The 24072-nt window shown below is 40.0% G+C and overlaps 1 protein-coding gene across 1 annotated transcript in view; it reads left to right on the forward strand.

Moving 5' to 3' along the window:
- GNB4 (G protein subunit beta 4) overlaps positions 1-16926 on the forward strand; it is a 58617-nt gene extending 41691 nt beyond the window's left edge. Inside the window, exons 9-10 of the mRNA XM_023184819.2 lie at positions 6277-6493; positions 11658-16926. Of these exons, the coding sequence (XP_023040587.1) occupies positions 6277-6493; positions 11658-11764 (324 nt within the window). The 3' untranslated portion in view covers positions 11765-16926. The remainder of the gene's footprint in view (positions 1-6276; positions 6494-11657) is intronic.
- Positions 16927-24072: the final 7146 nt, after the last annotated feature.

Consider the following 24072-nt stretch of genomic DNA (forward strand, 5'->3'; position numbering starts at 1 on the left):
AGAGTTTTAGAGCAGCAAACTTTACCCTCTCTATCTCTCAGCCCATTACTTTTACCAAGTTGAGATGTTCTCTCATAATTTGCTAAATTCTTTATCAGGAATGAGTGTTGAATTTTCATCAAATACTTTTTCTCCATTTTGTGAGGTGTTCGTGTGGTTTTTTTTAGCCAGTTAAAATGGTGTGTTTACATTGATTTTCTTTTTCTTTTTTTTTTTATTTAAGTCAAAACATTAGTACCATCTTTTAAAACTATAAGTAAATATAGAAGCCTTCCATTTGGAATAAAATGGTTCAAACAAAGATACTGTATATATAACAGTTTTCCTTTTTTCCTATGAAATTATGACCACCTTTATTATATTTTTGCTTTCAAATTATATTCATTGAGGATTTTAACAGTGACATTTCTCACACTGTTTAGAATGTTAGGCTTAGAAATCAAACTGTAATAGTTTCATTTGTGGCTGAGCCCCATATATTCACTGATTGAGTTGCTGAAACTTTCCATTTGACTCTATATTTATGGGGCCTCTAGGTGTCTCTCAGCAGTAAAGACACTGTTAATAATTGTGAACTGTGATTATTATTTTCATTAGCTCAGTGCCAGATTCAGTTATTTCTATCATAGATCAAGGCTTTTTTTCCTCCCCAGCCCCCACTTTATTAAGGTATAATTGACAAATTGTATATATTTACAGTTTATAATGTGATATCATATTAGTTATAGGGCTTTTTAGGTTATCCATTTCTTTTTGAGTGAACTTTCAAAGATTTTGTCTATATCATCTCCATTGTTATATTTATTGGCTTATAGCTGTTTATTATACTCCCCTAATTATTTTTGATATCTATAGAGTTTACAGGATATCCTGCTCTCACGTATGATGTTGGTAATTTGTGTTTTACTTTTTTCGTAATAGTCTAGGACTGTAGGTTGAATTGTGCCCATCTAAAATTTATGTGTTGAAGTCTTAAAGCCCAGGACCTCAGACTGTGACCTTGTTTGAAAATAAGGTTGGTCCAGATATAATTGGTTAAAATGAGGTCATAAGGGATTGGATGACACTAATCCAGCGTGACTATTGTCCTTATAAAAGGGGGAAATTTGGAGATAGACAAGCATAGAGGGAAGATGATGTGAAGAGACACAGGAGAAGACAGTCATCTACAGGACAGAGAGAAGATTACAGATCTTTCTGTCACAGCCCTCAGATATCTTGGTTTCAAGCTTCTGGCCTCCAGAACTGTGAGACAATACATTCCTTTTGTTTAAGCCAACCAGCTTGTGGTGCTTTGCTATTGCAGCCTTAGCAATAAATATATCTGGCTAGAGGTTTTTTTATTTTATCTGTATCTATACCTATCTGTCAATCAACTATCTGCTCAGAGAACCAGCTTTTGTTCTGAATGATACTCTGTTGTTTTTCTGTTTCATTGATCTTTCACTCTCATCTTTATTATTTCTTTTCTACTGCTTCCATGGTGTATTAGTTCGTTCTCACACTGCTATGAAGAAATACCTGACACCGGGTAATTTATAAAGAAAAGAGGTTTAATAGACTCACAGTTCTACATGGCTGGGGAGGCCTCAGGAAACTTACAATCATAGTGGAAGGTACCTCTCCACAGGGTGGCAGGAGAGAGAATGAGTGCGAAGGGGGAAGCCCCTTATAAACCATCAGCTCTCATGAGAACTCACTATGGCAAGAACAGCCTTCAGGGAGCCCACCCCCATGATTCAGTTACCTCCCACTGGCTCCCTCACAACACTTGGGGATTGGGGATTACAATTCAAGATGAGATTTGGGTGGGGAAACAAAGCCAAACTGATCACTTGGGCTTCATTTGCTTTTCTTTTTCTAGACTTTTTTTTTTTTTTGAGACGGAGTCTCGCTCTGTTGCCAGGCTGGAGTACAGTAGCGTGATCTCAGCTCACTGCAACCTCTGCCTCCCGGATTCAAGTGATTCTCCTGCCTCAGCCTCCCAAGTAACTGGGACTTACAGGCGCACACCACCATGCGCAGCTAATTTTTGAATTTTTGGTAGAGACGGGTTTCACCATGTTGGCTAGGATGGTCTCGATCTCTTGACCTTGTGATCCGCCTGCCTCTTCCTCCCAAAGTGCTGGGATTATAGGCGCCAGCCACCGTGCCCAGCCTTGTTTTTTTTTCTTTTCTTTTTTTTTTGAGATGGAGTTTCACTCTTGTTGCCCAGGCTGGAGTGCAATGGCACAATGTGAGCTCACCACAACCTCCGCCTCCCAGGTTCAAGTGATTCTCCTGCCTCAGCCTCCTGAGTAGCTGGGATTACAGGCATGCGCCAATACTCCTGGCTGATATTTTTTGTATTTTTAGTAGAGACAGAGTTTCTCCCTGTGGTCAGGCTGGTCTCAAACTCCTGACTTCAGGTGATCCGCCCACCTCGGCCTCCCAAAGTGCTGGGATTACAGGCATGAGCCACCACACCCGGTCTTTTTTCTAGTTTTTTAAGATAGAAGCTGATGTCATTGATTTGGAACTTTTTAAAATTTCTAATATTGGAACTTAAAGCCATATTTTTTTTTTTTTTTTTTTTTTTTTTTAAGACTGGGTTTCACTCTGTCACCCAGGCTGGAGTACAGTGGTGCAATCATGGCTCACTGTAGCCTCAACTTCCCTGGGCCCAAGTAGCTGGGTATACAGGTGCATGCCACCATGCCTGGGTATTTGTGTGTGTGTGTGTGTATTTTTTGCAGAGATAGGGTCTTGCCATGTTGCCCAGGCTGGTCTCTAACTCCTGCGCTGAAGTGATCTTTTGTCTTAGCCTCCCAAAGTGCTTGAATTTCAGGAGTGAGCCACCATGCCTGGCCCTTCTTCATGTTTCTTGTCTTTGGATCTATGAGTTTCTTTCTGTCTTGTCTTTCTTTCCTTTCTTTTGACCGACTCTTTGTCACCCAGGCTGGAGTGCAATTGCACGATCTTGGCCTCCACCTCCCGGGTTCTCAGCAACCTCCACCTCCCGGGTTCAAGCAATTCTCTTGCCTCATCCTCCTGAGTAGCTGGGACTGCAGGCACACCCCACCATGCCTGGCTATTTTTTTGTATTTTTAGTGGAGGTGTGGTTTCATTATGTTGGCCAGGCTGGTCTCAAACACCTGACCTCAGGTGATCCACCCGCCTCGGCCTCCCAAAGTGCTGGGATTAAAGGTGTGAGCCACTGCACCCCGGCCCCTAATCAGATTTTTTTTCTGTCTCCTCTCTTCCTTCCTTTGGAGACTTTTAAGTTACAGAGACATTAAACTACTTGAAGTTTTCCCATGTTCTGTTCATTTTATTGTTCAGGATATTTTTCTTTCTGTATTTTACTTTGGATGGTTCCTATTGCTTTGCCTTCATGCGTCTTTTCTCTTCTGTGGTATCTAATCGGCCATGAACCCATCCAGTGCACTTTTCATCCCAGACATTGTCATTGTCCTTGTCTATTAATTTTATCTTCTGTGACTTTTTCTGTTTTTTTCAACTGATTAATTTTTCTCCTAATTATAGGTCATATTTTCTTGCTTTTTTGCATGTCTGGTGAATTTTTATTAGATACCAGACATTGTGAATTTTACCTTGTTGGATGCTAGATAATTCTATATTCATAAAAATATTGTTTCGGTTTGCTCTGGGGCATAGCTAAAATCAGACTGGCCAAGTTAAGTTACTTGGAAATGATTTGATCATTACAGGGTTTGCATGTAAGTTTTGTTAGATGGGACCAGAGTCACACTGTGTGTGCTTAATTTTGCCCCACTGGTGAGGCAAAAGACTTACAAACCCTCTTCCCTATAAATTATGAGGTTTTTCGTGTGCATTATGAGGTTTTCCCTCTGGCTGGAGGGGATAGGCATCATTCTCGTCCTATGTATGCACCAGAGTTTGTTTTCTCTAATCGTTTTGGGTGTTTCTTTTCTGCTTGATTAGTTTTTCACACGACTCTGCTGATTGGTACTCAGTTGAATACCTAAAAGAGGCCCTCCACATGCCTCTGGAGTTTTCTCTTTGCCAAACTTTGCCCTCTCTGGCACTCTCTGTGAACCCTAGCTGCTGTGGACTTCTTGGATTCCCAGTGCTGTCTCCTCAACTCAGGGAGGCCAGTGGGCTCCAGCTGCGTTTCTCTTCCCTTCACCATGACCTGTAAACTTTCATAGTAAGATGGTAGTAAGGTAGTAAGATGGAGCAGCTGTAGGAATTATTTATTTATTTACTTACTTATTTTGAGACAGAGTCTCATTCTTTCACCCAAGCTGGAGTACAGTGGCGTGATCTCGGCTCACTGCAACCTCTGCCTCCTGGGTTCAAGGGATTCTCCAGCCTCAACCTCCCAAGTAGCTGGGACTGCAGGCACCTGCCACCACACTGTGCTAATTTTTGTATTTTTGGTAGAGACGGGGTTTCACTATGTTGGGCAGGCTGGTCTCGAACTCCTGACCTCAGGTGATCTGCCCACCTCAGCCTCCCAAAGTGCTGGGATTACAGGTGTGAGCCACCACACCCGGCCTCTTTTATTTATTTCTCAGAGGCACACTCCTTAGTTGACTGATATCCAATGTTTTGAGAACCATGTTTTATATATTTTTGTCCAGTTGTTTTTAGTTCTTTAAGGTGTGGAGCAAATCCAATCACTATTACTCTGTTTTGGCTGGAAGCAGAAGGATAGCCAAGAAGTAATTTTTTAAAAAATATCTTAGTTGAAGAAAAACATTGAGTTGAAGGTCTAAGGGTCTTATGAAGTAGTTTTTAAAAAGTAATTAAAAGAGGGGCCAGGTGCTGTGGCTCATGCCCGTAATCTCAGCACTTTGGGAGGCTGAGGCAGGCAGATCACTTGAGGCCAGGGGTTCAAGCCCACCCTGGCCAACATAATGAAACCCTATCTCTACTAAAAATGCAAAAAAGTTAGCCAGGCGTTGTGGTCCATGCCTATAATCCCAGCTACTGAGGAGACTGAGGCAGGAGAATTACTTGAACCCAGGAGGCAGAAGTTGTAGTGAGCTGAGATTGCGTCACTGCACTCTAGCCTGGGCGACAGAGCAGACTCCATCTCAAAAATAACAAAGAAAAGTAATTAAGAAAAACCAACACGTCCTGTTGAATTTAGAGTATCAAAAGATGGAAGAAAATTCAAGATGAAAACACAGATTACCTAGATATAAGAGATTAAAAACTAAGCTAAACTCACACTTTTTCACAATAGACACTGCTAGAAGGCTCCTGAAGAAAATCTGCCAAGTGTTAAGGGAGAAATACTGTATCAGAGATCATAGCCGTGATATAGGGAGAAAATACACTAAATAGAATATAGGATAAGATATTAAGGCCCAAGAATAATCACGTAAGGCATTACACATAAATGATGACTGCTATTGAAAGATATGGAATAAACTGAACTATAATGTTGTTTGCAAGAAACATACCTAAAGCAAAATGACCCAGGAAGGCTAAATGTAACAATGAGAGAGTGGGTAAGTCATAAACTGGAAGGAAATCTGTAGTAATATTACTGTATTGCTATTAACCGAAGTAGAATTGGAGCAAAAACTGTAAGATGAGAGAAGTTTTATCTTAACAAAATGGACAGTAGTGACACCATAACGTCGAAATTCATAAAACAAAAGCCATTAAAAATTCAAGGACCCAAAACACCATTGTGTAGGAGACTTTAGTAGACAACTTGGAAATACTGATACCCTAAGAAGGCACGAAATAAGATATTGAGGATCTGAATAGTGTTGTTTAATAATGTTGACTTGATAGTGTATTGTACACTGCACCATATTTGGGTTTTACCAAATATGCAGTATATTACCTTTCCAAAATCTGAAAAATTCTGAATTCTGAAAAAGAACTGTCCTAAGGGTTCCTTATAACCCTTTGAGGATTGTGGACCTTTTATCTCCTTGCCGCTCATTCTGCAGTAGCCACACACACACACACACACACATATATTCTATAAATATTAGTACTTACCTTAAATGTTCCAGTATGACATATGGAGAACCAGAGCCAGTATTTGTTGAATACTTGCTGTGTTCTGAACAATAGGCTGTGTACTTTGCATATGTTATTTAATTCAATCCTAACCAACACTTTGAAATGGAATCTAAGGCTCAAAATATTTAAGAATCTTAGTGCCCAACATCGCTCACCTGGTAAGTAGCCAAGTTGGACTATTAGTCTAGATTTGTTTATTATTATACTGCCTCCTATGATTTTGCATACATCTGTAGAATAAATGTTTGTTACTCTCCTGTCTAGTTTTTCCCAAATGGATATGCCTTCGCCACTGGCTCTGATGATGCCACTTGCCGGCTCTTTGACCTTCGTGCAGATCAAGAGTTATTATTGTATTCTCATGACAATATCATCTGTGGAATCACTTCCGTAGCCTTCTCAAAAAGTGGGCGTCTCTTGTTGGCTGGTTACGATGACTTTAATTGTAATGTATGGGACACGCTAAAAGGAGATCGTGCAGGTTAGTAAATCAGTCCACATTAGGTTCTGATTTTCAGGAAGCGTGAAGAGGTTCCCGTCAGTTGTATTCTAGGCCTCCATGGACATCTTGGACTTGGGGGAAGTGGTAACCCAATGGTTCTCATCATGGTCTTTGTCGTTACCCTTTGTTTGTGATTATAATCCATAAGCTATATTTACACTTTTGCTTTCTGAAGAATCACACTGAGGTCTGTAATATTTTCTTGTTTCTTAGACTTCAGAGTTAAAGATGGATAGTGAATGTGATTCAGTGTGGTCTTTTAGAAATCACACTTTTCTTATCACCTGACAGGAAACATTGTAACTGCTGGTTTTCTTCCTTCTGAAGCAGATCTTGTATGGGACAGGACATACACCTGTCACTTCCCTTAGCCCCATACCCTGAGTCCTCCTCTGCAGCTTCCACAAGATGACAATACACATTAAGTCATACTGGGGACTGTCATTAATAACAAGTCACACAGAGTAATTTTTAACTCTTTAAAAATCAAAATTATACTTAAAGGAATCCAATTGTCCTTTATAGCTTGTTACCAAAACACAACATTGCTTCATTCCCAACCCATAGTTTCTGCTCCCCAAAGTAACTACATTTAGTCATTAACTACTCCTCCTCCTCTCTCTCTCCACCTTTGTTCTGTTTTGTTGGGACAGGATCTCTGTATGTTGCTAAGGCTGGTTTCTTCCTGCCTCAACCTCTGGAGTAGCTGGGATTACAGGCTTGAATCACCTCACCTGGCTTACTTACATATCTCTAAATAACATGCCTGTATTGCTGTTACTTGTTTAAAAAAAACATTAGGTGTTATCTGTTGTTGACCTATTACCATGGATGATAAGGGTTTGGTTTTAAGCTGCTCCCACCATAGCCACATTCTTCCCAACCAATTTTCTCCCATATGATAGATTTTGTTTAGAGCCACATTCACTGTTTACATAATTCCGACTTTTCAAAAAGTCATTTGCTGCTGAGACATGAGACGTGTTATGACTTCTTTTGCCATGGAGCTTTTTTTGTATTTTCTAGAGTTAATTTTTTGGTTTATAGTCTTAGTTTTGATGTGCTTCTCACTAATGAATCTTCACACTTTCTGCCACTTTTGATATGTCTTGGAGCAGATCCATTTTCATTCATTGTGCTGGATATTTAGTGTGCCTTTTTGATCTGGAAACTGATTGCCTTATAGAATAGGGACACTTGGGGGTGCACTTGGGGGTGGGGGCTTGTTGAATTTTATTTCTTCTCCATTATCATCATTCCCTTTTTCTAGATCTCCCATTATGTTGATAATGGGCTTCCTGGACTGATCCTTTGACTTCTTTTTTTTGTTTTTAAGAATTTTTTTTTCTTTTTTTGAAATGGAGTCTTGCTGTGTTGCCCAGGCTGGAGTGCAGTGGTGTGATCTTGCTTGGCTCACTGCAGCCTCTGCCTCCCAGGTTCTAGCAATTCTCCTGCCTCAGCCTCCCGAGTAGACTAGCTGGGATTACAAGCGCACACCACCATGCCTGGCTAGTTTTTGTATTTTTAGTAGTGATGGGTTTCACCATGTTGGCCAGGCTGGTCTTGAACTCCTGACCTCAGGTGATCTGCCTGCCTCAGCCTCCCAAAGTGCTGGGATTACAGGCATGAGCCACTGTGCCTGGCCTGACTTTTTAATTGTGTTTTTTTTAGTTGCCATCTTTTTTGCTTTATCTTCTGGAAGGAAACCTCACCTCGGGTTTCAACCCTTCTGTTAAGTTTTGGTTTTCATTTTCACTGCCATCTTTTTAACTTAAGAGCTATTTTGTTCTGGGTTTTTCTTTTTTTTTTGTTTTTTTTTTTTTTTTTGGTGGCACCCATTCTTTTATATTGCGGGATCTGGCCAGCAGCCCGCAATGTAATGGGCCTCTCTCTTTGTTCCCAGGCGGATCGGCAGGTCGAGAAATAATAGGCACACACAAGATAGTGAAAGCCGGGTCTGGGGGATCACCGCCTTCCGGTCCCACGGTGCCAACAATGCACTGGATATGCCAGCATTTTATTATTAAGTTTAGTGAGGGCGAGGGTAGGTTAGTGAGGGATTTAGGGTCATTTGGTGATGGTGAGATGGTCACATGGGGATGAAGTAGTTCTTTAACATAACATCTGTATGCAGAAGTACAGTATACAGAGATAATTTACAATATAGTGTGTGCATCAGTAATTTCTAACAGAGCCTTAAAACAGAAAGTCTTTTCATAACCTATGATTAGCAAGATATTAATCAGCAGTAACAGTTACAGGAAAAGCTGGTTACAAACAATCCATAGAAAGAAGATGTGAAGCTAGACAAGTGGTTAGACCAGAAATTCCCAGAAGGGAGTATGCCTTAACCCTAAAGAGGCCTAGAAGAACCATGGCAAGATGAAGACATTTATAGCCCTATCTTATCCATATGGACAGGTGCTCCCCATGCATCTGTTTATAGGCTCTCCACGAGGGTCACATTCCATTCTCAGAGCTATGAACATCTGCTTTTCTGGGATAGGAATCTTGGTGATGTGAAACCTCCCTGACTGCATGTCCATTCATAGGCTCTCTTCTGGGGGAAGCACATCATGTGCTGTTGGCTCATTCTGGCAGTCCAACCTGACATTGTCTTTACAGAATCCTGCATGCAATTTTGTATTTACAATAATCAGGAGTATTTCATCTTTTATTCCATAGCAATAGTTTCAGGGGGTCTCCCCACACTTTTATTCATAAATGAAGTCTTGTGTTTCTCTGAGCTTATTAGTGAAAAAAATTTTTTTTAAGTTTCTTCTTCAAGCATAGTCTTTTGTGTTGCTAAGTTTTTTTCATTTTTTTTTCTTCATTTTTGGGGTTTCCTGTCCTTATTTTTAGAGTATTTCCTTAAAAGTGTTAGTTCTTATTCATATTTAAGAGTGAGGCACTAAAACCATTTGAAGCTCTGAGCACATGGCTGGTGTGCTGACTCTGGGCCTCTCTGAAGGGTGATCTGGCCGGCCGTTAACTGAGGAAGCTCTCCTATGTCTGCCCATCTGCCTTTCTGCCTTTCTTCCTTTTTTCCATCTTCCACTTTCCTCCATAAAGTGTATAAACTGGCTGCCAGTTTGGGGGCTGATTTCTAGAGAAAACCTGAGGGACCACAGCATTTAGCTAGTAAACTTCCTTTATTCCCCATTTCAGCAGTTTTACCAATCTCATCTGTGTCTGTTTTCTTCCAGTCAGGAGACCCTGTTTTACCCTTTCCACTGAGTGAGTCTCTAGTCTTATGCCACAGTACAGGATGATCCGTCACCTGACTCTGCAGAGTGGAAGAAGAGGACACCTGGGGGGTCTTACTGATTGATGAACACTTTCCAGTGCAATCTTATTTTTCTCTGCCTTTGCCCCTACCTGTTCCAGAGATACCTGTTTCCACCTAGTAGGGATGCTTTTGGAGAATCTGCAGTGTAATTTTGTTACTTGGCTTACTATATTATTCATTTTGAACTATTTTGGGGTTCATTAACAGTTACCACCATCCAGCTTACAAAAGTTTGTTGCCATTGCCTGCTCTCATCTCACTGTCCTGGTGGATTTATGTCCTTACCCTTTTAACCCCCCTATGCAGTTGTTGGGGTTCCTGAGGTAACAGAGGCAGTGTAAGTTTTTTCCAGGAATAATTTTCTACAACCTCTTTTAAGAGGCTGCATGGTTTGCAGTTTTACACTTTGCAAGTAGATTCCTGGAAGTATTCTGTTGCCTAAAGCCAATTACTTTGTAAAGATATTTGGTGTTTTGCCTGGATTGAAACAATTCGTATCCATAACAAAATAAAAATGTGCTTGTTGTCCACACTTACATGCTTGAGTTTTAGTTTTGCTTTGCTTACAAGCTGGTTTCAAGTTGGCTGAACTGGAACTTTGAACTTAAAATTGGATCCTGACTTGGGAATTGCTAATTCATTTCCCTCTCCAGTGTGACTTAAAGTATTTACTCACAATGTTCATTTTTTTTGTTATTTCAACTCATAATGATAAATTTTCCCATTGCCAAACATGGCCATTACTGGAGATACTATAGAGAATATTTAGACAATATGAACTTCTTTTCCTGAGATGATTGATCGAAAATGATATGCTTACGAATATAGGGAGATGATGTAAATTCAAACATAGTGTATTTAAAAAATTTTTTGAGCATTTGATGTATTCTAATTTTTCTTAATGATCTTACTGTATTTCTTGTTTTCCTCCCAAATATTGGAAATATATCAAGTGAGTTTAATATGTGAAAGAAATGAAAACTAGATGAGTTTCATGGTTTCAGAAAGTTATGACCAATAACATTCCAGAGTTTGGTGATTAGCATAAGAAAGTAAATAAATTGGCCGGGCACGGTGGCTCAAGCCTGTAATCCCAGCACTTTGGGAGGCCGAGACGGGCGGATCACGAGGTCAGGAGATCGAGACCATCGTGGCTAACACGGTGAAACCCCGTCTCTACTAAAAATACAAAAAAATTAGCCGGGCGAAGTGGCCGGCGCTTGTGGTCCCAGCTACTCGGGAGGCTGAGGCAGGAGAATGGCGTGAACCCGGGAGGCAGAGGTTGCAGTGAGCTGAGATCCAGCCACTGCACTCCAGCCTGGGCGACAGAGCAAGACTCCGTCTCAAAAAAAAAAAAAAAAAGAAAGTAAATAAATTATGTTGGTATTCTTGGAAGCAGTGACGTAAAGCAGCTTTATTCTTACGTTTTTATTGTTCCTGTGGTGAAGGACTACTTCAGTGAACTTCATTGAAAATCTTGTTCTTGTTGAAAATAGCGTAGCTCAGTAGCAAAATTTGGAATATCATGAACTTATTAAAGATGTGGACTAATTGTCTGCATATGTTTTCCTAGATATAAGTTGAATTATAAAATGATGTTTCAAAAAATAAAACCACAAATTGAGGCACATGTCAAAATTCAAATAATCCAAATTTATAAATACATCCAGCTTACTTCTAACCTGTCTTCTTACTCAGAGAAATTTGTTTTCTTTTAAAGTATTATTATTATTTAACTGATCAGCTTTCAGACTGGACTGATAGTTTTTAAGTACCCTTTTAAATCTCTGCATATACTTGTTTAATTCTAAAACTCTACAATTGCTAATTTTTTACTGAATTTTTTTTTTTCAGGTGTCCTTGCTGGTCATGACAACCGTGTGAGCTGCTTAGGTGTAACTGATGATGGCATGGCTGTGGCAACAGGCTCTTGGGACAGTTTTCTGAGAATCTGGAATTAACAGTGTCATACATGTTCTTTGTTCTCCATTGATATATCTGGAGAAATCAATGCTACAGCCTATAGCTGTGAAAAAATTCTACCTTATATTTGCAGGTGAAGATTTTTCTATGAGATTATATACAAAAACAAGCTTTCAGTATACTACCAAAAAAAAGTCGGGGGGGGGGGAAGGCAAAGGCGCCTTCTGAGATCAAAAGGACCAGTGTATTAATTTGAGGGGTTGGGTTAATTTAACCTTAATGAATTGTGTGTACTCAGAGTCTATTTTCTTTGTGTAGAACATAATGTACACATTATATCAGGTCGCCATTGTGTTTGCATTTTTTAAGAAGTACATTTTTAACTTTGTATACACAAGAAATGTCATGTTTTTTAGTTTTGTAATGGAAGAACCAGGTACAGAAATGCGACAGAAATGATACTGTATGTGTGTATATTTATGTCTGAAGAAAGTCCCCTTGAATCCTGATATCTCTTTGAATCTAAGAGATCCTGATGGCTTCATGTTTAAGAGCATTGACAGGAGGGGCACCTCTGAGGAGAGTCCTTCATTTCTCATGCATCATTTACCATATACTATTAATCTAAGTGCTCGCTTTCAGTCCTTTGAGGGGACAGATAATCTGAAGGCCAGAGATTAGAGATTTCACTGATATTTTGGACATACATAAGAAACTTCTTTAGAATTTATTAATAAAAAGTAGATAATAGCATATAAATGGTTCTTGACATTTTAAAAGCCTGGTTATGATCGGTTGACACTTTGAGTACCCCCGCTAAATAGCTGAACTTTCCTATTCATTTCATATTTGGAACTAAGTTTGTAGTGTATATTCATCTTTCAGAAGTTTGGTAAACATTGGGATTGTCCCTGCATCTGAACATCTTTCCCAGTGCTATCAGTATACATTTAGAGAGGAAATGCAATGTGACAGTGTTACATTTGGAGAGAAGTGTGAAATCTAACCAATCACTAAGACATATTTGTTGTAATGTGGTGGTTTATTTCATGTTTGCAAACTATAAAATCTGAATCGATGTGAAATATCTGTGCCTTTACATTTCTTAAAATGAAACCCTTAAGCTTTTTGTTCTGTTTTGCAATATTTTGTAATATTTCTTCCCTTCCTTAGCACAAAATACTGGTTTCTAAGTGGTTTTGCTTCAAAGGATATCTAGATCTAAGTGATTCCACTTAAAGCCAAAATAAAAATTCCTAAAGCAGTTCTTAAAGGAGTTAGAGATAAATAGTTCTTCTGTACTAATAATGTGTCTATTACTAGAATGTCCCCCACCACCAAGTTAAAGATACTTTTCCTGTTGGATTTTCTTTTACAAATAAGTTGGAATGATTTATAATAGAAGATTGTTAGTCTTGCGTGATGGTTAAGTCTTGGATTATTCTGATATATAGACGTGCATTGTTTTGTAACTTAGTTACTTTTCAGATAGATCTGTGTTAACTTTTGAACATGTGTAACCTTAACCTAAATATTCCCAAATTTTACCTCTGAATTTTTTGTTTATATTGTGAATGTGCTAATATATGCATCACCTGTAAAGACATCAATATCAGTTTTGTTTATTAAAATCAGTTGACAATTAGAATAATAACAAAATAGATAAAGGCAAATTAAGATATAGGACCAAAACAGAATATTGTAGATGGCAGTTATGAATGTATATTTATATTTTGGTTAAGATTTCTATTAACTTTTTGGCTGGGTGCAGTGGCTCACACCTGTAATCCCAGCACTTTGGGAGGCCAAGGTGGGCAGATCACTTGAGGTCAGGAGTTCACGACCAGCCTAGCCAACATGGTGAAACCCCATCTCTTCTAAAAATACAAAAATTAGCTGGGTGTGGTGGCACATTCCTGTAATCCCACCTACTTGGGAGGCTGAGGCAGGAGAATCGCCTGAACTCAGGAGGCGGAGGTTGCAGTGAGCCGAGATTGTGCCACGGTACTCCAGCCTAGACGACAGAGTGAGACTCCATCTCAAATTAAAAAAATAAAAAATTTTAAAAATTATATGAACTTTTGCTATTAATGCTATTAATGTTTATTTTAGGCTGTTTATATCACTTCATAAAGAACAGCTCTTTGAGAGAAGAATAAAGGAATATATTCATTTCCGGAAAAAGAGGGTTGGGGAAAGTTTGCCATGTAGGTTAGTCAGAAATTTATTCTGAAGTCCTGTTCAAGAAAGCAATTGTATTATGCATAAAAATAACCTTAAATGTATAAAAGAGAATCTCCTCTACTTAAAAGTTATTATAGTAGTCAGAGGCATACAGACCACAGGAATTATATGGCCTTAACATATTTCAAAATGACATTTATTTTAATGTTCTTAAAGTTTATGAAGAGGAGTTTAAGACAGTTCCCATAATTAAATATTTATTCGGCAACTAAAAACTATTTAACACTTGTGGTTAATTATACACATAAACAAATGGCTAGAGAGTAGCCTCACTACAGTTACCTTTCTGGTTACACCTTTGCTTTCTAATATTAGAGGCTCCAGTTGCTAAGTATATTTGTTTACTTGCAGTTTAAGTTGAGCTGATTATTTGTTTAATTCTGTTGTTCCTGAATTCAATGAGTATATAATTTGTAGAGATGTTGAATACTTTTGATCTTACTTTTTAAGACTGAAAAATCTGGCTGGATTTAGTTTTAAAAAATATGCATCATCAAGAATATTGCAGTTAATGTTCCTTCTTTTTTTTTAAAGACAGAATCTCTGTCACCCAGGCTGGCATGTGCAGAGGCACGATCTTGGCTCATTGCAGCCTCAACCTCTGCCTCCCGGGTTCAAGTGATTCTTGTGCCCCAGCCTCCCAAGTAGCTGGGACTATAGGCATATGCCACCATGCCCGGCTAATTTTTGAATTTTTAGTAGAGATGGGGTTTCGCCATCTTGGCCAGTCTGATCTCCTACTCCTGGCCTCAAGTGATCCACTGGCCTCAGCCTCCCAAAGTGCTGGGATTACAGACGTGAGTCACCGCGCCCAGCCAGGTTTCCTTCTTTACTTTCTAGGAAACATTTAAACATAATGTGCCTCAGAAGGTTAATTTGTCGACTGTAGCATGTCAAGAAGAGTAATTTTTTGAGATCTGGCAAGAATATTTTAGAGATACATATTATTTTCTAAATATGTGATCACCCTGTGGTGTTTAGCATATCATCCCAAAAACCTGCTTAAGAGCAGTTCTTGGCCAGGCACAGTGGCTCATGCCTGTAATCCCAGAACTTTGGGAGACCAAGGCAGGTGGATCACGAGGTCAGGAGTTCAAGACCAGCCTGGCCAAGATGGTGAAACCCCGTCTCTACTAAAAATACAAAAATGAGCCAGGTGTGGTGGCGGGTGCCTGTCTTCTCAGCTACTCACGAGGCTGAGGCAGAGAATTGCTTGAACCCGGGAGGCAGAGTTTGCAGTGAGCTGAGAGCGCGCCACTGCACTCTAGCCTGGGCGACAGAGCAAGACTCCGTCTCAAAAAAATAAATAAATAAATAAAATAAGCAGTTTTTGCTATCAGCAAGGATATCTCCTCCACTTTAATGGACAGGCCTCATTTTTGGCAGCTATACTATTTGAGATTTAGACTGAATATCCAGGATTCCTCCGTAGCCCAAGTTTTTACTTGTGATTACACATACCACATTGAATTCCATCTTCAGAGGCAAAGATTTGGGCTTCCTATCTCTTCAGCAAAAGGGCCTGTTCAGCAATTCCCTTCATTTTAGACTCATATGACCTCAGAGATTGCATGATAATAGTAAACTAGTCTCCTGGAAATAATGGATGTAGGTGCTTCTAGAATATGTTACAGAATTTCAAACTTAACCTATTAATAAATGGATCTTGACTTAAGGTGACAGTGAAACTTTTATTAGTGCTTAAAAATGCTGTGCCAATATTGTATAACTGAGCTCCTCCAATACTCTTGGTATTTTGGATTTAATAATAATTTAAGACCTTAAGCATTTTCAATGTGAACATGTTCAGGGAAATATGCTTTGATGTAAATGTCTCAGATCTAAGTTGTAACACAATGAATACTTTGGCTTATTCTTGGTTTAACTTAGGAAAACTGGTTAAACAATCCCCCATTTGGGCCTGTCATCATTTTAATAGTGAAGATGTTCTTTCTAAAATCTTCAGGGTCTGAGTCAGGCTGATTTTTTTTTTTTTTAATTAAATATTACGTTCAAATTCTTTCCTTTTTGCCATTGTGAAAAAGCAAAATTTTAAATGATTTCTTCTGTTAGAATTTTTAAAAATATCCACAGGTTGGACCATCTTATAGGTTGCACAATGAATTTATATTTTAAATTAGATTAAGTAGAATGTGAAGTACATTTCAGATTTACTAGTTTTCTTTCCATTGTTCATTTTGGGTTGCCTCAGATCAGTGTATATTTTAAAATATTGGTTACATAATAGGTACTCAGTGAAATGGTTTATAGAATATCTAAGCTAGCACTTTATTTTTAAAAAGTAACTTATTAATCACACATTGATGGTACACCTTGTGTTTAGCAAATGTTTGCATGTCGATAAAATCTATGTCTTCTTTAAATCCAGTTACTGATTTTGTAAAATACAGTTGTGATAAAGCAGCATTACGGAGGGGAAAAAAAGCTATGTTCCAAATGGTGTTAAATGTATTCAACAAAATCTTACATCGTACAGTATTTCTTAATTAATAGAACTTCATTGATATACTTGGTAGATATCTCAAGCCTTTTGTCTTTTACACAATGGTGCTTTATCCTATTGTTTTCTTTTCAAAGAAGCATCTGAACACTTGCATTTCTATTTTCCTATCCAAAGGCATTCACATGTGTGTTTTTAAAGTTGATTAAAATTATTTTCCTGTTAAAGCATTCTGAAAATGTTTGTCTTTACCTAGAATGATTTGTACACACTTGTGTCAATTGAACATGAATGTCAGTAGTAGTCTAATTATGGGAAGGGTAAACATGTTAGATTAAGGCTCTTAAAGCTCTAAACCATATAAACTATGGACTTGTATCATGATTTAACTGTTCTTAGATCTTTCTTACACAGTGATTCATTCCTGTATTTGTACAGTGGCTTTATGAAATATTGTGAATTGATCCTGTAATCAATAAAGTGCTTTTAACCAGATTTCATTGTATCTTTTTTTTTAATCCTGCACCTTTTGGTGTTTTTGTTTGTTTGTTTGTTTGTTTTTTTTTTTTTGAGTGTTACTGTTGCTCAGGCTGGAGTGCGGTGGTGTGATCATGGTTTACTGCAACCTCAGCCTCCCGTGCTCAAATGATCATCCCACCTCAGCTTCCCGAGTAGGATTGGACTATGGGTACATGCCACTATGCCCAATTAATTTTTGTATTTTTTGTAGAGACAGGGTCTGTGTTGCCCAGGGTGGTCTTGAACTCCTGGGCTCAAGAGATCTGCCTGCCCCAGCCTCTTAAAGTGCTGGGATTACAGGCATGAACTATCATGCCCAGCCAATTTTTTATAAAGTTTTTATTGAAACAGGGGTCTTGCTTTGTTGCCCAGGCATGTCTTGAACTCCTGACTTTAAGGGACCGTCCCACCTTTATCTCTCAAACTGCTGGGATTGCAGGCTTGAGCCAACAAGCCTGGCCTCTATAATTTTTAAATAAGCAATTCTGCTTATGGTGTTGATAAATTATCTTTACTACTTTCTTTCACCACCACACCCTTGGGGAAGGATGAATGTGGAAATTAAAGATGTTATATAATTATTTACAGATTATCTTAAATTTACTTCAATATGTGGGAGATAAAACAACTTTGGCCATGAGTTGGTAATTCCTGAAGCTGGACAATGGGGTCATGAAGGTTTATTATGCTTTCCTGGTTATTTCTGGCCTTGATTAATATTATTCTATAATAAAATGTTTCTTTCCTTTATGAATCCATGCAGGGGTACACAGCACTATAGGTTGAAGCAGAGGGCAAGAATCAACTCCCCTTTGACACTCTGAATATTAGTTCTATTGTCCAGTGAAGCATACTAAGTACCTGTAAATTGTTATGTCTAAGGCAGAAAACTTGAAATGTGCTCCTCCAATGGTATTGTGTCCAGAATTGGTGGGTTCTTGGTCTCGCTGACTTCAAGAATAAAGCCGCGGACCCTCATGGTGAGTGTTACAGTTCTTAAAGATGGTGCGTCTGGAGTTTGTTCCTTCCGATGTTCAGATGTGTCTGCAGTTTCTTCTTTCTGGTGGGTTCGTGGTCTCGCTGACTTCAGGAGTGAAGCTGCAGACCTTCGTGGTGAGTGTTACAGCTCTTAAAGGCAGCACGTCTGGAGTTGTTCATTCTTCCCGGTGGGTTCGTGGGCTCGCTGGCTTCAGGAGTGAAGCTGCAGACCTTCGCGGTGAGCGTTAACAGCTCACAAAGGTGGCATGGACCCAAAGAGTGAACGGCAGCAAGATTTATTGTAGAGAGCGAAAGAACAAAGCTTTCACAGTTTTGGGACCGGAGCAGGTTGCCACTGCTGGCTTGGGCAGCCTGCTTTTATTCCCTTATCTGACCCCACCCACATCCTGCTGACTGGTCCATGTTACAGAGAGCTGATTGGTCCATTTTGACAGAGTGCTGATTGGTGCATTTACAATCCCTGAGCTAGACACAGAGTGCTGATTGGTGCATTTACAATCCTTTAGCTAGACACAGAGTGCTAGACAGAAAAGTTCTCCATCTCCCCACTAGGTTAGCTAGATACAGAGTACTGATTGGTGTGTTTACAAACCTTGAGCTAGACAGAGGGTTCTGATTGGTGTATTTATAATCCCTTAGCTAGACATAAAGGTTCTCCAACTCCCCACTAGACTCAGGAGCCCAGCTGGCTTCACCTAGTGGATCCCACACCGGGGCGGCAGGCAGAGCTGCCTGCCAGTCCCGCTCCATGTGCCCGCACTCCTCAGCCCTTGGGCGGTTGATGGGACCGGACGCTGGGGCGCAGGGGGTGGTGCTCCCCTGGGAGGCTCATGCCATGCAGGAGCCCAAGGCCCTGGAGGACCCTGCACACCCTCTGCAGTGGCTGGCCCGGGTGCTAAGCCCCTCACTGCCCGGGGCTGGCAGTGCTGGCTGCCTGTTCCGAGTGCGGGGCCCGCTGAGCCCTTGCCCACCCAGAACATGCTGGTCCGCGAGCATCGTGCGCAGCCCTGGTTCCCACCTGTGCCTCTCCCTCCACACCTCCCAGCAAGCAGAGGGAGCCGGTTCCGGCCTTGGCCATCCCAGAGACGGGCTCCCACAGTGCAGTGGCAGGCTGAAGGACTCCTCAAGCATGGCCAGAGTGGACGCTGAGACTGAGGAGGTGCTGAGAGTGAGGGCTGCTAGCATGTTGTCACCTCTCAATCCCCCCTCTTAACAGGATAACCCAACTGCTGTTGGGAATTTGGCCTATGACTGCTCTAGCTACTTCCTGCTGGATAGGGGCGATGAAGGGGCCCTGCAGTTACGGTGTCCTCCAGAGGGGTGGTCTCTAGGCCAGGGAAAGTGCCAACGGGTTGGTCCAGGGGTCCTCGGTAGAAGTTGTTGAGTTCATTTGGGGTTCCATTTGTAAGACCGTCTGTGGCTTGATGGCTTCAATTCTAGAGGAAACAAATTTGACAAGAAGGTTAAAAATACAGGGCCCAAAATTATAACAAACTGTCTCTCAGACCACAGTGCAATCAAACTAGAACTCAGGACTAAGAAACTCAATCAAAACCGCTCAACTACATGGAAACTGAAAAACCTGCTCCTGAATGACTACTGGGTACATAACGAAATGAAAGCAGAAATAAAGATGTTCTTTGAATCCAATGAGAACAAAGATACAACATACCGGAATCTCTGGGACACATTTAAAGCAGTGTGTAGAGGGAAATTTATAGCACTAAATGCCCACAAGAGAAAGCTGGAAAGATCTAAAATTGACACTCTAACATCACAATTAAAAGAACTAGAGAAGCAAGAGCAAACACATTCAAAAGCTAGCAGAAGGCAAGAAATAACTAAGATCAGAGCAGAACTGAAGGAGATAGAGACACAAAAAACCCTCCAAAAAATTAATGAATCCAGGAGTTGGTTTTTTGAAAAGATCAACAAAATTGACCACTAGCAAGACTAATAAAGAAGAAAAGAGAGAGGAATCAAATAGACGCAATAAAAAATGATAAAGGGGATATCACCACCGACCCCACAGAAATACAAACTACCATCAGAGAATACTATAAACACCTCTACACAAATCAACTAGAAAATCTAGAAGAAATGGATAATTTCCTGGACACGTACACTCTCCCAAGACTAAACCAGGAAGAAGTTGAATCCCTGAATAGACCAATAGCAGGCTCTGAAATTGAGGCATCAATTAATAGCCTACCCACCAAAAAAAGCCCAGGACCAGATGGATTCACAGCTGAATTCTACCAGAGGTACAAGGAGGAGCTGGTACCATTCCTTCTGAAACTATTCCAATCAATAGAAAAAGAGGGAATCCTCCCTAACTCATTTTATGAGGCCAACATCATCCTGATACCAAAGCCTGGCAGAGACACAACAAAAAAAGAGAATTTTAGACCAATATCCCTGATGAACATCGATGCAAAAATCCTCAATAAAATACTGGCAAACCGGATTCAGCAGCACATCAAAAAGCTTATCCACCATGATCAAGTGGGCTTCATCCCTGGGATGCAAGGCTGGTTCAACATTCGCAAATCAATAAACGTAATCCAGCATATCAACAGAACCAAAGACAAGAACCACATGATTATCTCAATAGATGCAGAAAAGGCTTTTGACAAAATTCAACAGCCCTTCATGCTAAAAATGCTCAATAAATTCGGTATTGATGGAATGTACCTCAAAATAATAAGAGCTATTTATGACAAACCCACAGCTAATATCATACTGAATGGGCAAAAACTGGAAAAATTCCCTTTGAAAACTGGCACAAGACAGGGATGCCCTCTCTCACCACTCCTATTCAACATAGTGTTGGAAGTTCTGGCTAGGGCAATCAGGCAAGAGAAAGAAATCAAGGGTATTCAGTTAGGAAAAGAAGAAGTCAAATTGTCGCTGTTTGCAGATGACATGATTGTATATTTAGAAAACCCCATCGTCTCAGCCCAAAACCTTCTTAAGCTGATAAGCAACTTCAGCAAAGTCTCAGGATACAAAATTAATGTGCAAAAATCACAAGCATTCTTATACACCAGTAACAGACAAGCAGAGAGCCAAATCAGGAATGAACTTCCATTCACAATTGCTTCAAAGAGAATAAAATACCTAGGAATCCAACTTACAAGGGATGTAAAGGATCTCTTCAAGGAGAACTACAAACCACTGCTCAGTGAAATAAAAGAGGACACAAACAAATGGAAGAACATACCATGCTCATGGATAGGAAGAATCAATATCGTGAAAATGGCCATACTGCCCAAGGTTATTTATAGATTCAATGCCATCCCCATCAAGCTACCAATGAATTTCTTCACAGAACTGGAAAAAACTGCTTTAAAGTTCATATGGAACCAAAAAAGAGCCCGCATTGCCAAGACAATCCTAAGTGAAAAGGACAAAGCTGGAGGCGTCACACTACCTGACTTCAAACTATACTACAAGGCTACAGTAACCAAAACAGCATGGTACTGGTACCAAAACAGAGATATAGACCAATGGAACAGAACAGAGTCCTCAGAAATAATACCACACATCTACAGCCATCTGGTCTTTGACAAACCTGAGAGAAACAAGAAATGGGGAAAGGATTCCCTATTTAATAAATGGTGTTGGGAAAATTGGCTAGCCATAAGTAGAAAGCTGAAACTGGATCCTTTCCTTACTCCTTATACGAAGATTAATTCAAGATGGATTAGAGACTTAAATGTTAGACCTATTACCATCAAAACCCTAGAAGAAAATCTAGGTAGTACCATTCAGGACATAGGCATGGGCAGACTTCATGTCTAAAACACCAAAAGCAACGGCAGCAAAAGCCAAAATTGACAAATGGGATCTAATTAAACTAAAGAGCTTCTGCACAGCAAAAGAAACTACCATCAGAGTGAACAGGCAACCTACAGAATGGGAGAAAATTTTTGCAATCTACTCATCTGACAAAGGGCTAATTTCCAGAATCTACAAAGAGTTTATAGATTATAGTTATAGATTATAGATTATAGTTTATGGATTATAGTTTATAGATTATAGATTATAGTTATAATCTACAAAGTTTATAATTTCCAGAATCTATAAACTCAAACAAATATACAAGAAAAAACCAAACAACCCCATCAAAAAGTGGGGAAAGGATATGAACAGACATTTCTCAAAAGAAGACATTCATACAGCCAACAGACACATGAAAAAATGCTCATCATCACTCGCCATCAGAGAAATGCAAATCAAAACCACAATGAGATACCATCTCACACCAGTTAGGATGGCAATCATTAAAAAATCAGGAAACAGGTGTTGGAGAGGATGTGGAGAAATAGGAACACTTTTACACTGTTGGTGGGATTGTAAACTAGTTCAACCATTATGGAAAACAGTATGGCAATTCCTTAAAGATCTAGAACTAGATGTACCATATGACCCAGCCATCCCACTACTGGGTATATAGCCAAAGGATTATAAATTATGCTACTACAAAGACACATGCACACGTATATTTATTGCGGCACTATTCACAATAGCAAAGACTTGGAATCAACCCAAATGTCCATCAGTGACACAGTGGATTAAGAAAATGTGGCACATATACACCATGGAATACTATGCAGCCATAAAAAAGGATGAGTTTGCGTCCTTTGTAGGGACATGGATGCAGCTGGAAACCATCATTCTTAGCAAACTATCACAAGAAGAGAAAACCAAACACCGCATGTTCTCACTCATAGGTGGGAACTGAACAATGAGTTCACTTGGACTCGGGAAGGGGAACATCACACACTGGGGCCTATCATGGGGAGGGGGGAAGGGGGAGGGGGGAGGGATTGCATTGGGGAGTTATACCTGATATAAATGATGAATTGATGGGTGCTGACGAGTTGATGGCTGCAGCACACCAACATGGCACAAGTATACATATGTAACAAACCTGCACGTTATGCACATGTACCCTAGAACTTAAAGTATAATAAAAAAAAAAAAAAAAATACAGGGCCCAAAGGCGAGTAATAGCAAGATGGCTGCCACGAGACCTAGAAAGGGGAGAAGCCATGTTGCCCAACTCCAGAGGTTGGTATAAGAGTTTGAAAGGCATCTGATTTCAGAAGCTTTTTCCTGTAAACGCTGGGCTGCATCTCATACTATCCCTGACTGGTTAGTGTAAAAACAACACTCTTCTGCTAAGAAGGTGGAGAGTCCGCCTTTCTCAGCAGTGAGGAGGTCTAGGCCTCGGCAGTTTTGGAGAGTCACTGCTGCTAACGAGTCTATTTGGGATTGTAAAGTAAGGATAGATTTTGTTATTTCTTGCAAACTGTCTGAGAAATCCTTTGAGAGTGTGTGGTAGTAGGATAATGAAGTAGATAAACTGGCTATTCCGGTTCCTGTAGCAGTAGCCATCCCTAACCCTGTAAGTAGGGGTATTAGTTGTATTGCTCTGCACTGATGGACTTGAGTTTTGAGGGGTACTGATAAGCTCTGATTTCCTGGGGCAATGTTAATGTTGGGACTTAGAAAGACTAAGGTGCAGGTGCCTGTCCAGTTAGTGGGGAGGCAGATATAGGTTGACGTTCCACATAAGAAGAATATGCCTTGGCTGGGTAGACATTTAGAAATTTACCCTGGGGGCTTTTAAAGGAATAGGGTACACTTTTTTCTTTACTACTTCTATATCTTTTTCTTTCTCTTCGACTTCTTCTTTGTCTCTCTCCTTCTGACTCTTTCCTTTCTGCTGCTTCCTTCTCTTTGACTTTTGTCTTTCTCTTTCTCTGACTTCCTGTCTTTTTCTCTCTTTCCTTTCTGCTGCCTCTGCCAGCTGCTTATGCTGTTGTTCTCCCTTCTCCTTCCCCTTTTTGATGGCCTTGGCAGTGTAAGACTGACACCTTCTTCAGTTTTTGCACTGTGTGAAGTAACTCCATGATTTCCTTGTGGTATTTAATGGGGGTTCCCAGATGTTAGGAACTCCGTCTTTCCACATTGCAGTATGCACATGTAGGATTAGATAAGCATACTTCCTATCTGTATACACATTTATTCTTTTTCCCTTTCCCAGTTCTAAGGCTCGGGTAAGTGCCACTAGTTTTGCTAACTGGGCACTAGTCCCTGGGGGAAGAGGCTTAC

The sequence above is a fragment of the Piliocolobus tephrosceles genome, chromosome 2 (genome assembly GCF_002776525.5).
Source record: "Piliocolobus tephrosceles isolate RC106 chromosome 2, ASM277652v3, whole genome shotgun sequence".
Lineage (NCBI taxonomy): Eukaryota > Metazoa > Chordata > Mammalia > Primates > Cercopithecidae > Piliocolobus > Piliocolobus tephrosceles.